General features: G+C 41.0%; 1 protein-coding gene across 4 annotated transcripts in view; it reads right to left on the reverse strand.

Annotated features, from left to right (window-relative positions):
• MFSD6 (major facilitator superfamily domain containing 6) overlaps positions 1-17,975 on the reverse strand; it is a 68,881-nt gene that overhangs the window by 29,970 nt on the left and 20,936 nt on the right. For 3 of the 4 annotated variants that reach the window (XM_035007512.1, XM_035007510.1, XM_035007511.1), the window contains exon 2: positions 14,114-15,713. In XM_035007512.1, the coding sequence (XP_034863403.1) occupies positions 14,114-15,660 (1,547 nt within the window). In that variant the 5' untranslated portion in view covers positions 15,661-15,713. Of the gene's footprint in view, positions 1-14,113; positions 15,714-17,975 lie in introns of those variants that run through there. The other variant, XM_035007513.1, reaches the window with a different exon arrangement.

The raw sequence follows: 17,975 nt of genomic DNA on the forward strand, positions 1-17,975 counted from the left end.
CAAGTCAACTGGCTTTCCAGAAAGAAAATCCTCTCCGTAGTTCCCAGCGACTGCTATCATAAATCATATCGCCTACCTCTGACTAGACGGTCTGTCGGTCTGTCGTCCGGACATGGCCTGGATGAATTTGCATGAATGGCTTTGTGCACATTTCTGACTTATCAGCAAAAGCCATTCGGATTCGGAATCTGCAGAGGTGGGGGGTGGGGAGGGAGCACTGAGGTTTGCTCTGTGGTTTTTCACGTACTAAAACCAACCACAGTAGAAAGTTAGATCATAGAGTCCGATCTCAAAGAAGCCACGGCATCAAGTCTAACCCTCTTATAGAGACAAGGAAACAGAGATCCAGAGAGGCAGAACAGGGCCACAAAATCGGTCGGCCAGTGCAAGGCCAAAGTCCCTGCCCCCTTGCCTGACGTCTCTTTTGGTAGATAAGAACAATGTGCTGTGTTCCTGCATGAAGTCAGGCCTGGACAAGGGCCTGAGAAGTGCCTCTGCGTTGGACGGGCAGCAACAGGGCCTGGTGGTGTCAGCGTGGTCATGCGTCTGGTAACAGCTGTACCCTTGGATCAGGGAAGTTGGATGTATGTTTGAGTTGGCTTTAGAAGACGGTTAACATTTTAAACTTTGATGAATCATTGGGAGGAATGGCATAAGAGGAAAGCAATAAAGCAAATGCCAGTCAACAGCTGTCCTGTAATATCCTGGACCACAAAAGAAAAGTTGACTGATAAGCAAAATTTTGTTCTGAGATAAAATGGGCCAAAAGCCCATTTCTGCCAAGGTAGCCTGAGAAAACTCAAGTGTCAGTGTTGAGGGAGGACACAAGTTGAGCCAGGATTTCAGCCCCCCAAGCAGGCAGACTTTGAAGTCAAATAATCAGAAACTGGCTATCTGGCTTGGGCTGGGTAAGGAACAGAAACTAGGGAGGGGCACCCCCCCACACACACCCCCCTAACAGGTTTGTGAGAGGAGAGCAAAGACAGGGGCTGTCTTAAGAGTCTCCATCTTGGGTCGGTCTGACCGCAGACACAAGCTGCGTTCATCAACACTGTGGATCTCTAGAGGGGCCTGGGAAATCTCTGAGATGGGCTCAGCCCACCAGGGGGTTGAAAGGAGCCCTGATCTTTTCCATTCCTTGATCCCTGAAGTAGCTCCACAGAAGCCACTGTGAGGAGTCAACTACCCTAGAAACACTGGTTTTGAGTCATCACCCTCTCTTTCTCTCTTTCTTAAACTTTCACTGGCTTTCAGACTTAATTCAATATAATCCCAACTCACAATGCTAAACACCTTCCCTGAAGGGAAAATTAGGTTATGGCTTTTTTAAGAAAGGAAAAAATGTTGCAAAGACAATTACAGTATACTCTTATCCCAAACTTATTAATACATTTTTATGACTAGATATTTTGTTCTATTCTTTTATAAAATAGGGAACTCTAACTGAATATTAGATTTTGTTCAAACCCACACATTTCTGTGACATTAAGGAAAAAAGGAGCATCAACCTCAGTGGCCTTGAGACCTCTGCTTGCTGCAGGCCCCTCACCATGCCTAAGACCTCATACTAATATTTCTATAATGTTCTCCAGTTCTTTAGCACTTTCCCCACTTAGTATCTCATTTATTCCTGCCAGTAATCTTCTGAAATAGAAAGGGCAAGAGTTATCATGAGTCCTCCTTTATAGCTGAAGAAATCAAGGCCCTGAAAGGTTAGCCAAGTTGCCAGGATCACAAAGCTAAACAAATCGCAGAACCAAGACTCAAACTCGAGGTCTTCTGTCAAATCCCACACCCTTCCCATAGTCAGCAGAGCTCCTCCACCCTGATCATAAGGCTTTGAGGCAAAGTGAAGGAAATCTGAAAGGTGTTCTTTTTCATACACACACAAAAATTAATGACCATTCTACCTTAAAAATCTTGTTTCACAAAAATTTGCTGTGATATTCTACCCGTATTGGAAACATATTAGATTTCTAACAAAATCTCATTGATAGAACTAAGAATAACTTAATATTAATAACTTAGTAGTAATGAAAGAGTATTAGTAATTAATAGTAACTTGAAGTAATGAAGTAATAATGAAACCAGTCTTCATCTACTTTGATGGATGCCAACATTATTATCTGAAACACTGAAAAGTGTTTGGGATCTATAAGCCAGAGACCCCGGCTCTATCTTACTCTACCACTCAGCAGGGTAAACCTTGGGCAAATCATAGCAAATCTGTTCCTTCCTAGGCATGCACGGTGGTTCTGCCCACCCAACCAACATATATGCTACCAGGAATGAGTACCCATGCAAAACATAAGTTTGTCACTGCCTGACTCACTCCCACAATCATCCCAATGTTAAGCCACAGGGCCCTCCTCCTACTCTACTCTCCTCTGACTCTTAGAATCTTTGGGAATCCCAGCCCTCTATACGCACCTAAGGCTCTCCTTGCTCTATCTTTTAGGATACATGTCTTGGTCACCATAGGCTATCATAACAAAATACTACAAAATGGGTGGCTTAAACAATGGAAATTTATTTTCTAACAGTTCTGGAAGCTGGAAGTCTGAGAACAGGGTGACAGCACTGTCGGATTCTGGTGAGGACTCTTCCTGGCTTACAGAAGGCCACCTTCTCACTGTGCCTTGCCATGGCTGAGAGAAAAAGCCAGAGCAAGCTCACTGGTGTCTCTTTTTATAAGGGCACTCACCCTCACGATTTCATATAACCTTAATCACTTCCTAAAGGCCCCGTCTCCAGACACCATCACACTGGGGGTTAGGGCTCCAACACATGGATTTCAGGGGGACATAATTCAGTCCACAGCAACGGGCTTCTTGTTCTTAATACCAACGCTCTCTGACACAATTAGGAACATAGCCTGGGGCTCCATGAACCCCGACTGCAGGTTTTCAGGTGCTCCACCCCAGACCCCCAGGGAGTCAACATGGTCTTTCCACCAATGGAGGATATCCGGCTCTCATCAAGCCACTGTAAAATGAATATAACAAAACTTAACTGTCTTGTAAGGTGGATGTAACAATAAAAATATTTATGAAAACTATAAGTTGTGAAGCCTATAATATTATTTCCCTTTATTTTTATTGGTGATCTAGAAATTAGAAATGGAAAGAGTGATTTTCTGATTTAACCTAATTAGGAAATAGAATAAAATGGTTCCCTTTAAAAGATACAAGAATCTTCTCTGTGGAATAATGTATATTCCAGCTATCAGCATTCTTGAGGGAAGGCAATAAAAAAATAATCCTACACTCAGACATGTATATTAAAAAATAATAATTGATTTGTTTGCCAGTCTTGGTTTGCTTCCTTAGTTTACATTGCACTTATCAATCAACTTATCAATTTTCTGTGCAACTTATCAATTGCACAGAAAATCACACCGAAGCCATTAGGCTATTTTGGGCATCAAATTCCCTCCAGCAGTGTGTTTCTCCAGTCCCATAGAAATGCAGGGGCCACCATTCCTAAGGGTGAATGGAGGTTCATCCTAGGATGAAGGTCTTGAGTTATGAGTGATTAACATCAAGAGAACATTAGGGATATATTTATCAAGACTTCGTGTTCTGACTTTAGGATATAATTTTCATCCCCATCTTAGAAGCACTGAACTTGTCTCTTTTCAACAGTCCTGTTCTGTGTCACTGCTTCCAGAGGTAACAACGAACGTAACATGTTCCATGTTTGGGGTGGATGATTTTCTAAAATGCATTTACTAGCTGGAGGGAAGGGAGGGAAGTAGAGGAGGAAGATGGTTACAGAAAACTTCAAATCATGGGATGGAGCTAGCTTTCCTACATATATGTCAATGTTTCCCAAAAGACATCTCCAGCCTCATCCTCTCCTCCAAGATCTAGACTTATAAATACAATTTCCCAATGGGCATCTCCACTGTCTCATAAGATTTCTGTAAGTTCCATACTCCAGAATCCTCTTCCCCCTCCCCGAGATCCTTCCCTTGGTGAGTGGCACCACCACCTATCTGGTATCCAGTTCATAAAATAACTTTTCCCTTGCTGCATCTATACAAAGTCCTGCCCCAAAGAACTCTCACTTTTATTTGCTTTACTCTTTTCCCATTTCCAATGTCTTAGGTGCCTACGTTAACATTTCTGTATCACCCAATATTTTTGTTTTATGGTCTTCCATGCTATGTGAACCCCATGAGAGAGGTGCCTTGTTTATCTTGCTCAACGCTGTATCTTAGAAGAGAGCCTGGTCTTTAATAAAGACTTCCTTTAAGAAAACACTGAGTGAACATAATATTTAATTGTGAATTAACTCCATATGATACACAGTCATCATTAGAAACATTAGTTTTTGCCACTTATATTCAGTGTGAGTTTTATATTACTCTCATCCTCACACTATCTGAAGGCAGCTAATCTGGAGAAATAAGAATTTTATTGGGGGGGATGAAAGGAATAATTTGAGAGAATGGGGCATTTTAGAGGAATGGAGATCTTACCAGGAAGATATGGGAGATTGCTTAAGACAGGCGAAAAAGCTGTACTGGACACTGGTCATTCAGAATAGAAAAAGGGAAGACCAAGAGGTGAGATCGGGTTGCATTAAGGGACAAAGTACTTGCCGCCCTACACCTGTGCCCATGAATCTATAAAGTAGCTAAGATCAAAAATAATTGAATAAATAAAGTAGCTGAGATCATGAGCTTTGGAGTCTGAGTGGCTTGGGTTTGAATCTTACCTCTGCTATTTACTAGCTGTGTCACCATGGGCAATTTGTGTAACCTCTCTGAACCCCTCCTCTCTACTCAGAAGGCCGTTAAAAGGGTTAAATGAGGGCTTGGAGGTAAAGCATTTAGTATAAGCCTTTATAAGCACTTTTCTGGAGTAAGCCCTCAAATGACAGCATACCAGCTATTATTTTTTTTATATCATCCTGTAGTTATATTTTTTGTTAAGGTTGGAGATTTTTAAATTTTAAATTTTTATTTTTTGTTTATCCTCTAGATTGTATGGCTATTCTGAAATTTTGAAGTTGCTAAAAAAACAAACAAAAACAAAACCAAAACCCGAACCCTTCATCTGGATTGGTGGAAAGCACTAAATCAACAAAGGTAGTGTATAATTACCAGCTTATGACTCAGGAAGAAAATGACTCCATTTCTCTGTAATTCAGAGAATGAAGTAAAATGGACCCCTTCTAAACTAGAGCAAGGTAAATAATGATGATAAATTCACCACCCATGTGGGCATTTAAAAACAAAACAAAACAAAACATAAAAGCAGAAATCTGTTCACATCACCCCTTGCTCAGGCTCGCCAATGGCTCCCACTCTCTTAGACGTGTAACATGCTATCTCTTAATGTGGCCCTCAGGGTCCTGCAGTATCCCTGCCCACCTTGCTGACTTCCTGCTATTCCTCATTCTCGCCTCATGCCCTTCATACTTGTGGTTTCCTCTGTGCCACAAGTCTTCCCTGGGTGGCTTCATTCAGGACTCTGCTCAAATGTCACTTCTTCAGAGAAAGCCTCGCAGCCTGCCCAAGCTAAAACAGTCACCTCTCCTCAGTCACTCTGTGAATCCTCATCCTGCATTATTTTTGCCATATGTCACTCATCATTATTGGAAATAAAATATCTGTTTACTGCTTATTGTCTATCCCAACAGTTTATTAGTCCCATGGAGAGCCTCTGTTATATCCCCAGGGTCTAGAAAAAGTGCCTGTCACCTAGTGTGTGCCTAACAAATACTTATTGAAGGAGCCAATTAAAATTCTATAAAAATTCTTCAATATGAGGATAATTATATTGGATTCACTATAAGTAGACAAGCTTTCAGCTATTTTCCAATAGAAAATCCAAAAAAAAAAATTCTGCAATACATATATCCAGCACCAAGAATGGAAAATTATGAATATTTTTCCATATTTCCTTAAAAAAATAAAATATTACAGATAAAGTGGAGGTTCTCCTTGTCCTCTTTGTCCCCCCACCACAGTCCTCTCTTTTCTACATCCTGTCCAGAAAACAAGGGCTAATATGGATTTGAAATGTATTTTTTCCTCTCCAAATGTAAACGTCTTTCTATACATATAGGTGTACCCATAAAAATGTGTTATGAGTTTTTTTTTTTTAAGATTTTACTTATTTATTTGAGAGCGAGCACATGAGAGAGGTTAGGGTCAGAGGGACAAGCAGACTCCCTGCTGAGCAGGGAGCCTGATGCGGGACTCGATCCAGGGACTCCAGGATCATGACCTGAGCCGAAGGCAGCCGCTTTTAATATGCATTGTTAAAATGTGCATAAATGTACCAAGCTACGTCTCATTCTGAAACTTGCTTTTTTGTCCATTCAACATATTTTTAAGAGCTTTCCATGTTGACATATTGATCTAGTCCATTCCTTTTAACTTCTGCATAATCTTCCATCTTATGACTATACTATATTGAACATAGTCATTCTCCAATTGATGGATATTTAGACTGTTTCTCTTTTCCACTGTTAGAAAGCTGCATAGGCAAGTAAACATCCATGTACATGTCTTTCTGCATGTGTGTAAGTTTTTCCAGATAGGTGTATACCTTACAATGCAATTTTCAGGCCATAGGAAATGTCTAACTTGAGCATACCCTGCACTGCAGCATCGTCTCCACGGTGTTGGCTAGGTAATGAATTTGTAGGAGCTGTCTTTACTCTTGCTGGCGCACGCCCTGACAATCATCACATCAGCCTGAAGGTGAAGGGGACTGGCTGTAACCACAAGTTACAGCTTATATGGAGTGAGTTCTTCTCTCTTTCACTCAGTGCCTCAGTCAACCAAAGGTAAAAGAGAAAACAAACCAAATATGACATCAATAAATAAAAGCCCTGGATTCACTTATACTACCTTTTGTTCTGAACTATGAATGGCTCAATTACCAGTAATGCTGTTATTAACAAGTCAGCTTGGTAGCTATAATATGGTCACATATTTCTTTCCAATTAGATTCTCAAAAGTAGAAGAATTTATGATCAAGAGTTGAAAGGGAGTAATTTGGTTTTTATATTCCTTTGAAAAGAACAACTTTGTAAAGAATTACTCCCAGATTACTCCCTTTCAACTCTTGATCATAAATTCTTCTAACTTTTGAGAATCTACAGCTTACAGTTTTTTAAATAATGAGAATCTATACTTGCTTGAAATAGCTCTAAAAGGCTTTTCCTATAAAAATGGATATCAATGTCTTTGAAGGTAAAGTGGGAAAGGAATAGAAAAAATAGAAATCTATCACATATAAATAATGACAGCAACAATTATAACCATTCTGTATGCCAGCTATTTACAGCTCTAAAAAAATGGCACTAAGGAGTCTATAAATAATCTAGTCATCATAAAGTAGGGGAAGAAAAACTCAATTTGACCAAGATGTTTTTGAGAAGAATGTTAGTTTTGAAAATCACAAACATTTACACTTTGCAACCTTAATGATATGTACATTTATGATACTGTATTAAGCTCCTCTGTTTTTATCATCTTCAGTGGCCCTTGTAGTGACATAATATATCCGAAGATTTACAAAGTAGTAATAATTTTTAAAAATCAACTGAACTCCTAACATACGCCATTCACTGTGCTAAGCAGCTGCCATGTTTAAGCTCATTTGTCTTCATTTAAACCCCCCCAAACTAAGAGGTAGGTACTAATAGTATTCCTATTTGCACATGACAAAACAGAGATGCAAAAACTTATATAACTTGTCCAAGGCCACACAGTTCCAAATGGCAAAGCCAGGCTCTGAACCAGGCAATGTGACTCCAAGCCCATGCTCATAACCGCTATGGAGCACTGCCTTTCATGAATAAGGGCAGGAAGAAACCTTCCCCTTGAGAAAGCAGCATTTCCTTTCTCTACTTTTCTTTCTTTCCCTTTCTGCTCCTTACATTCCTTCTCCCTTTATTTTTCTCTTTCCCCTGTTTATGTCTTAGGTCCACTTTATAAACACTCATAGAGGGTGTCTGGCTCAGGTGATGACATTGGAGGGGAGCTCAGGAAGTCATTTCCTCCTCAAGTAAGATGTGGAAAAAGGTTACAGTAAATACCATACCACACACTTCCCCCAACACAAAACATTCTTGAGCATGAGAATACCTACTTTAAGCAATAAAGCATAGACCAACATTTCAATAAGATCAGAAATTTGGAATACATTCTTGGAGACAACCATAATTGATTTTCCTTGGCCCATTTCTCTTCTTTGACCACAAAATTTCCTTGTTGATCTTATCCGTGTTCACAGTTTGAACTGTCCCAGATCGGTATCCCTTGGGAATACAGTTTAAGCTTCAAGCTTGTAGTAGTCAACTATCTGTTACGCATTCACATCTAGATATTCCAATTTCAAACTAAATAAACCCAATACTGAATTCAGATCACACTCCCCCAAATCTGTATCTCCCCTTCCTGAATTTCCTATTGGTTTTAGTGGAACCACCACACCCAAACTGGAAACATGGGGATCTCTACCTCATTTCCCACATCCAAACCATTCTGTCAATTTTACCTCCCAAATCCATCCCTTCCCTCCATTTCTGTTGGTGCTGCTATAGCTCAGGCCTGTATCACTTCTCCCTGTATTACCTCTTCCTGTATCACCTCTCCCTTGGACTATTTTAAGAACCTTCTCAGTGGGTTCCCTACTTCAAAGTTACCCACTGCATTGCAAGTAAGTGCAAATCTATGGTCCTCCCCTGCTCTGAGCCTTGCAAAGGTTCCCTAATGCCTCCAGGGTGAAGTTCATGTTCCTGATCCCAGCACCCACCTGGCATTCAAACTGCCAGTCCTCTTAGCGCTAGTCCCTGCATCCCATGAACCTGGCATTCTCTAAGCCTAAATAATTGTTCAGCTAAACTGAACATGCAGGGATTTGATCTCTATTGATTGATTTTTAGAGAGAGAGAGAGCACTAGTGCATGGGGGTGCGGGAGGAGCAGAGGGAGAGGGACAGATTGACCTTTAAATAAGAGTAACGTTTGCTTCTTTAGAGAATGTATTACATAATTTCAAATTTACTGTGAAAATTAAGTCTTCAAAAATTTTATTATGATAAAAGTCGTTTTTTAAAAAAAGAAGTAAGACTCCTTGCGGCGCCTGGGTGGCTCAGTCAGTTAAGCATCTGGCCCTTGATTTCAGCTCAGGTCATGATCTCGGGGTTGTATGATCGAGCCCCACGTCCAGCTCCGCGCTGGGTGTGAAGCCTGTTTAGGATTCTCTCTCTCCCTCTGCCCCTCCCTCCTCCCCTGAAAAAAAAAGAAAAAAGACGACTCCTTTAAGAAGCGAGAAGAGAAAAAAACTGCTTCAGGTCCACGTTCTTTTTGCATGTTCATCACGAGCTGCGGGACAAGCTGAGGAGTCCAGTCTGGTGAGAGAACTGAGGCAGCCTCTGCAGGCCCGGGGGGGAGGGGGGGGGAGGCTGTGGGGAACGGGCCTGTCGGCAGGGCTCAGGGCCACCACAGCGGTGGGCCACAGAAGGCAGGGCGGCTCTCGGATGCTGCCTGGCAGGCGCGAGGTCTCCAGAGCCGAGGAGACAGCCTGAGAGGCTGGGGAGCGGGGTGGAGACTGGAGAGGAGCGGGCTGCACACAGAGAGCCTCAGTGGCTGAGCCCGGATCTGCCTCTGAGGAAAGTGCCCGAGGCCGGGAAAGATTAGAGGGAAGGTCGCCAAAACTCACAGAAGACACTGCCTGAGCTTAAAAAAAAAGAGAGAGCGAGAGAGAGAGAAGGAAATGCCCTGAATTTTTTCCCTTCCTCCGTCCCTCAGGTCCTCCCCTTGTGCCTCTCACCAGCTTGCTGGTTATCAACCTTGGTCGCACAGTGGAATCAGCTGGGGAACTTTCAAAAAGGTGAATGCCTCGGTCACCCCTGGAGAGTCCTCAGCGGTAGGTCTGAGCGCAGCCTGAGCACCAGGAGTCCTACCAGCGGTGCTGCTGAGTCCGCCGGCTGAGAAGTACTGCAGGGCCCGGGCCAGGCAGCAGCCCGGAGACCAGGTCTCGGGGAAAGCTGCCTGCAGAAATCAGCACCCTGCCAGGCCCGGTGCGTACAGGATCTGAGAGCCGGCAGATCTAGGATCAGCTGATACGGCACGAAGCCATGGTAAGAACAAGGGAGAGGAGAAGAAGCAAAACGTAGGTAAAGGAACAAGATTTCTCCAAATCCTTCCTTCAGTGGCAGGCTCAAATTCCCCCTTCTCTGTGAAGCCTTCCCTGAACATCCCAACAGCAGAGTTTCTTCCTTCTTATAATGCTGATGGCCGTTCCTCCAGTGGCAAAATGTCACGTCCCACCTCCCGCGTGTCCTCAGCGGGTAGCCCAGTGTCTTGTCCTGGGTTCTTGGTCTTCCCACACCAGGAAAACCGGTTTTCCTCCTCTTGCTATTTGGGTCACATATTTCCTTCTTTCCCAAGCTGATAGCTAGCTCACTGGGATATTTCGCTACTATTAAGTAGAAATTAATGGCTAAAAATGGTTAATCTATTACCCCTTCCAGATAACATTTGCATAGCAAAACTGGCCTTGAGTTCAAGATGGTGATGGGTATTAAAGAGGGCACCACGTACTGAATGGAGCCCTGGGTGTTAGACGCAAACAATGAATCATGGAACACTACATCAAAAACTAATGATGTAATGTGTGGTGATTAACATAACATAATAAAATTTAAAAAAAAAGAATTTTAGGGCAAAGTCAAGTTGATTGAGTAGATTTTTGTGTCCCTTAAAATAAATAAATTTCAATCAAATAACATACGTGATGGCCTAATATTGGACAGTAATGATTTACAAATTTACAAATTATTAATTGTAATGCATTTTGATCACAACCCTACTCATAGCTGTTAAAACATTCAGCAGGATAAATATACCCTTAAGATACATTACATTTCTAGTTAAAGAAGTCTAGTTATCATCTCTATATAAATTAGCCTATATATTTGCTATAAATTCTAAAGTCTTGTGATTCCACATCAAAAGAAATTTACCTTTCTGAGTGGAAATATTAAGAATTATCCTACTTGCCAGGCGCCTGGGTGGCTCAGTTGGTTAAGCGACTGCCTTCGGCTCAGGTCATGATCCTGGAGTCCCGGGATCGAGTCCCGCATCGGGCTCCCTGCTCGGCAGGGAGTCTGCTTCTCCCTCTGACTCTCCCCCCTCTCATGCTCTCTGTCTCAAATAAATAAATAAAATCTTTAAAAAAAAAAAAAAAGAATTATCCTACTTGCCTGAGAAAGCTACTTTCCAGAGAAGGACAAAATCCAAGATCAAAACCAGAAATCATTTACTGTGTGTGTGTGTGTGTGTTTAGACTGATAGCTTATTTCCCTGAAAAACTGGGCCCCAACTGTCTAACTATTAAAATAATAAGTACTTCAAAATTGGACATGCTGTTTTAAAAAACTGTTTTCTGGTATGAATTTTTCTTCATTATGAATCCACATAGAAAAGTTGTGTCAAACCCACTTCTGACCACATTAAGATATTCACAATTTTTATGGCAGTACTAACTCCTGAAAACAAACTCCCAATAAGACAGTCACAGAATACTGAAAAAACATACATGCATACATAAGAGCCACAGACAGATCCCTCCTTATGATCCTATAAGGAAAACACAGAAGACTATCAATCATGGAAAGAAAATTTCTCTTTGTCAGCTATTTAATGTATGATAGTCTTCTAGTGAGAGGTTTAGAGCTGTCATCAGCATGCTTTCAAACCCCCAAATCTCAACCACCACCACCTGACTGGGCTCCCAAATTCTTACCAAAAGAAACATCTGTTTTGCTTGAATAGTGGGCATAATCACAATCCAGCTAATAGAATCTTTTAAAAGTAGTTAAGATAATATGTTTAATGGACAGAATTAAGATCCAAAAGAGATAAATGACCACAAATTGATGGAATCCCAGTAGACTCTTGGGACAGCAGTGTGACCACAAGTGCCTTTTTCTTCCATCACATCGTTAAATAAGAAAAGGAAGATGTTTTCTGTACATAAAACCAGAAAATTAGAGTGAGCTGTAGGGTGGTTGTTTTTTTTTAAGATTTTATTTATTTGAGAGAGAGATCACGAGCAAGGGGAAGGGGTACAGGGAGAGGAAGAAGCAGCCTCCCTTGCTGAGCTGGCAGCCCAACGAGGGGCCTTGATCCCAGGACACTGAGATCATGACCTGAGCCTAAGGCAGATGCCTAATCAACTGAGCCACCCAGGTACCCCTGAGCTATAGGTTTTTAAGTAATGAGTAACTAATAATGCTCAGGGAAAAAAAACCAAACAAAACAAGTATAAGCTTCATGTACTTCACAAAATTAATAGTAAAACTGCTAGGATTTTATATGAAAACATACACCTCAGACAAAAGGCAAAGACAGAAAAGGAACTTCTTAGCACGTGAGAAGAGCCTAACAATTTCTTTGAAAATAGAACGCATACTCATACTCTGTACAGAGTCAATACTCAATTAATGCTAGTGACCGATAAACCATGACATCTAGGAACTCTGCTCACTTATAAGACCTAACTGAGTACCTTTCTGGGAATAAATGACTGTGTTTAAGGATGTTTATTTGAGGGACGCCTGGGTGGCTCAGTCGGTTAAGCATCTGCTTTCAGTTCAGGTCATGATCCCGGGGTCCTGGGACCAAGGCCCGTTCTCCCTCCGCCTGCCGCTCCCCCTGCTTGTGCGCACTCTCTCTCCCTCTCTGACGAACAAATAAAATATTAAAAAAAAAAAAAAAAGATGCTTAGTTGAAGAGAGAAGCCCCTCATACACTCAAGCTTAAGAGAAGTGTCTAAATGCATCACGGTCAATCCACAAAGCTCAGAGAATGTAAACATGACCTGGACAAAGTTAAAGGACATTCCAAGTCCTTAGTATTACAAGACTCTTTTCAAACTGGTCCCACTGAATGTGCCTTGGGGACCCTGTGGGTCTGGGAACCATCTACACAATGCTTGACTTTGTTTAGTGACAACAAAGGGGTCAAAGATTTGAGAAACAAAAGCGGCAGGACACAGCCTCCCAAAGCAAAACCAACCAAACAAGAAAAAAATATTCACAATTGTTTGGAGAAAAGAATGATTCTAGGCTGAAGCTTTAAATTAAATCAAATTATTTAAGTTATTAATTAATTAAAATCTTCAGTTAAGAGGAAAGGAAAGAAGATCGCTGTTTCTTAAATCTTGTCAGTATCTATTTCTCCTTTTTAATTTCTCAGAGACAGACTTAACAATTACCACATACAAACACAACATGGTTGCTTTTTTTCAGTTACAGCAATTTCAAATTTTAGGGAGAGATATGCCATGCTTTTCTCTGAAGTAAGAAGGCTTAAGTGTAGCTGGCTCTACATTTTAGAGCCAACAACAGAGCAGGAAGCCTTATAAAAAGCAAGGTACTGTTCAGTCAACTTCAGACAAACATTAATGGTGAGAAACATTATATAAGAAACACCAGGCATTTATATATATTTTTTGACTAAAAAGATTTCATGGGAAATTTAGGTAAAAGGAAGATTTTTAAATGTCTCATGTCTTCATGGCAGACAAAGATGCAGAGATGGATGTAATAATCAGGAAAAAATCATATAAGAATCTCCTCCATGTAATATCATGGATCAGTGATTATGGTGGGTTACAGCCTCATTAAATCTAATGGACATCCTCATCAACCATATATTCAAGCTCTATCTGTGTCAACAAGTGGCTGAGAAAAACTGAAGGCTGAAAGAACCTAATCCACTTTATCCACTTAAACCCTCCCTCACAAATGCCTGGGACCAGTGGACCCTTTAAAGTCCACAGAATAATCTAGTCACTAAATTTGTGCTCCTGGTACCTGAAAACATTTACTGCAAGAGCCTCTTAGCATACAGACAGGAAGCAGCATTTCTTGTTTGTTTTAGATAATCCAAGTAGGTTCATTACTTCCTTCCTTTTGTTCCTATTTTAAGGAGGAAGAGCAACAGAAAGCCCCATTCCCATTCCAACCCCACCCCCAATACAAATTACAATTTCCTTATATGTGCTAAAAGGAGCTGTAAATTATAAAAAGATGAGACTCACTTGCTGAGGGGGCAGCAAAAGTAAGCATGTTCTTACCTGATGTGGCCAATCAATTCAATAAGCTTGTGACTAAAAAAATAAGCTGTCAGCTCAGACACATGACTCAGGACTGAACAGACCCCAAAGAGGGTTGTAGTTCCATTCAGGTCTTCCAAATGCCAGTAGAGAAAGGTGAACACAAAGCCGTATCCAAAACCCATAAACCACGCCACAAACAACACGGAACCATACTGCACACTGCAGAGCAGTCTGATTAAGTCCCAAAAGTTGAACGCCTGTGAGTGGCTCGTGGTGGTTGGTGTCTCCTCAGAGGACTCTGTGGAGCTGTTCCTCTCCACTTGAGGGATCTCCACCTCTTTTCCTTTATTTTCATTGTTTTTGAAATGGTTGTAGCGGAACCGGAACTGAGTGGCGACAATCAAAGCCATGGTCATGAGAACTCCGAAGACGATGAAGACGATCTGGTAATTCCGATACTCAGGGGGTTTACACCCCTTTCCATCAATGAGCACTTCTATGTGAGTGTAGTCAATTCCAATGCCCACAGACAGCATCGCCAGGCCCCAGCCCAGGGAGCCCCACATGCGCTGCAATCCATAGCGATCTCTGTGTTTTCCCAGATACTGGAGTGTTACTGTGTCCACAATGGTGACAGAAGAGGCACTGAAAAATTCTCCTATTATGACGACTACCAAGATCACCAAGAATATAGCCTCCACTTCTTGTTGATCGTAAACAAGAGTGACTTGATCAGAAGGTAAAGATTTGGTGGTACTGACAATAGCGGTGGTTGTCTCTGTGGTTACGTTTCCCGGGAAGGCAGGGGTTGCTGTGCTTGGACTCAAGGTAAAGTCCGTAATATGGTCAGTAATTTCGTCTGTCTGCGGTTGCAGAGTGGGCATACTGGTCTTGTTTGGAGCTGTCGAAAAGATGACCGTTTCTGTGACATTGGGCCCCGTTTCTACAAACACCGGCCAGGTGGAAGGGAGCAGGCTCCTTTTCTCACGCATTCTTGGTGATGTGGTAATGGAAGAGTTGGTTGGCAGGACAGTTAACAGGTGACTTGAATTAGTGGGACGAGATGTTGGGGGAATCTTTGGTACGCATCTCAAGGTAGCAGGTTTGACAAATCCGATGCCCAGGTTGAATAAAACCCAACACAAAAGAGAAAAGAGGAGGACGATTTTGCCTTTTTTAAAGCGATCTGCAACTACCCCCCAAAAGGGGGCACTGCAGAATTCAATGAAGTATCGGATACCTACTAGCAATCCACTCTGGCTGGGTGACATTCCCAGCTGTTTATAATACACAGGCAAGAGTGGGTAAAGAGAGCCATATGCAGAGTAGAAGAAAAAATAGAAGACCTTGGATATCAGAAGATCATTGTTTATTTTGACACAATGTTTCTCTATCCAGTCTATTTCCTCCTCAGGAATAGCTGTTGTTTCTGTGGAGGTGGGTGTTTCATTGGAAGGTGGTTCCGGTTCCCTGGAAATACCATTAAAGGGATCAGCAAGCACATACTTTCTCTTCTGTTCCTCTTCATCATCAGTTAAGATGGCGACTTTATCATCTGACGCCATGGCTTACCACCACCATCAGAAAGTTTATGACCTTCAGAATCTTGATTGTTGATCTGTAAAGTAAAATTTAAAAGGTGGCTTAGTATGAAAATAACATTTAAACCTAGAGTTTCATCTTGCAAGAAGCTGAGGAGTTTCAAACAAAAATAGTAATGAGAGAGAATGAGAGAGAATTCTCCTGTTTATCACTTGCAGCCATACAATACTAAAAAAGGAAAACAGCTTTCAAAGAATCAAATACTCTTTATGGCCACTGACTGACTAATTACATGTTCTAATGGCAGGTTTATAGCTCAGGTTCATTCTCAAATCTTTTCATTGATTCCTGGTGAAAATTTACAAATGATAGGGATTATGTCTAAACCAAATATAGAGAATTGAAAATAGTATTTACACTTTCTTGGTTTTACTTTTCAAACAAATCCACTGCATGTTTGAAGTGTAGAATTTTTAGAAAATAAAGGTAGCTAAAACTGTTCAGTTTCTACAGAAAAACAGAAATAAGCTTTTAACCACAACCACGGATGTGATGAGAAAGAGGGAGTCAACTGCACATTTGCAATTGGAGTTGGTCACTACAGCCACGACAAAGATATCCTGGTAAGGAAAGAGCCTTTATGTTGTATATATTCCATACATTTCTCTAGGTGTGCTTTTATGGATTAAAGTTTAAGAAAAAGTCAGAAAAAAAAAACAAACCAGATACCATTTATTGAGTGCTTATTCTGCGCCAGGCAAACTTAAAAGATCTTTAAATGTGTTAATTCATATTTATCACAATATCCCTATTATCTTTTCTGTGTTACAGAAAAGAAAAATGAGGCATGGTGAGCTTCAATAACTCAGAAGTGTCAGAGTGAGAGTCCAAACCCTAATATCATGGCTTTAAGCTGCACACTCTGCCAAATGCTACATTCTGGATAATAAAATGTGATTAAACCTTTTTATAAGACAGGATGTTTCATATGAAAGATAAACAATATGTCAATGGCATAAATTTATAGGAACTACCACATTCCATCAGAATTTCCCTTTCTTCCATTATACAGATAATTAAAGAGTCCAAAGGTCTTGCTTACATCAAGATTTGTCAAGCTGCAATCAATATATTCTGATGTAGGAGGTATATACATTAAATACATAGTAATTCTTTTCACCTTCTATACCAGAGAGGAATAACTTCACTTGCTACCCCTTGGAATAGATCTTGCTCTCCCCTTTTCCCAAAATGAAGACTAAGTTGCTGAAAATCTTCCAGAATCAGGCTTGCAAACATTTAAAAAAGAGCTGCTAGGCAGACAGTGGAAACACAATGTAATGAGACCTGTGTAATAAGTCAGTTGATCTTCTACCCCCATCCCCAAGCCAGGTGTCAATGTAGCTGTAAGTTTTTACAATGTTCATGTATTTCTTATTTTTAGGTTTAAGCAATTTTTTTATTTGAGGTGAAATTCACACAACATAAAATTAACCATTTTAAGTAAATAATTCAGTGGAATTCAGTGCATTCACAATGTTGTACAACCCCCAACTCTATCTAGTTCCCAAGTCATGTTTTCCTTAGCGTGAAAGGAAAATCTGTTTTCCCCACAAAACTTCAAGGAAAAGCAAAATCCTATCTTTTGCTGTCCGGCTGATTTTTCTCAGTGTTCCATACTTATGTTTCTTTCATCATTAGTGCCTTCACCTAGCCAAATCAGCAGCTCCAATTCCATCTCATCATCTAAAGAGAACAATAATTCTCCTTTGGACTTATTTTCTAAATTAATTTCATTTCTGAGCTCAAATTTATTTATTTATTGATTTTTAAAGATTTTATTTATTTATTTGACAGAGAGAGAGATAGCGAGAGCAGGAACACAAGCAGGGGGAGCGGGAGAGGGAGAAGCAGGCTTCCTGCCGAGCAGAGAGCCTGATGTGGGACTCGATCCCAGGACCCTGGGATCATGACCTGAGCCGAAGGCAGACGCTTAACGACTGAGCCACCCAGGCGCCCTCTGAGCTCAAATTTAAAAGAAATATTTGTTGTTTTTAAAGGGTATAAAAGTTGTATGACACTTCTGGGTGAAGATGGCAGATTGAGCACACCTGACTTCCATCCCTGTGCTCTACTAAAATGACCACACGCGTGCGCGCGCGCACACACACACATTTTTAAGGTCATAATCCAAGCTAGGAGAATTAAAGAGCCCATAAATGGAGCGATAAAATGAGATTCTGGAAGCCAGAATATAATTAGACAATTGGTAAATAACTTAATAGATCTTAGAAAACTGAAACCTTGGTTGACAGTGAGGAAAGCCAGTAACAGAATT

The sequence above is a fragment of the Mirounga leonina genome, unplaced genomic scaffold (assembly GCF_011800145.1).
Source record: "Mirounga leonina isolate KUSES-001 unplaced genomic scaffold, KU_Mleo_1.0 Mir_151, whole genome shotgun sequence".
Taxonomy (NCBI): Eukaryota; Metazoa; Chordata; class Mammalia; order Carnivora; family Phocidae; genus Mirounga; species Mirounga leonina.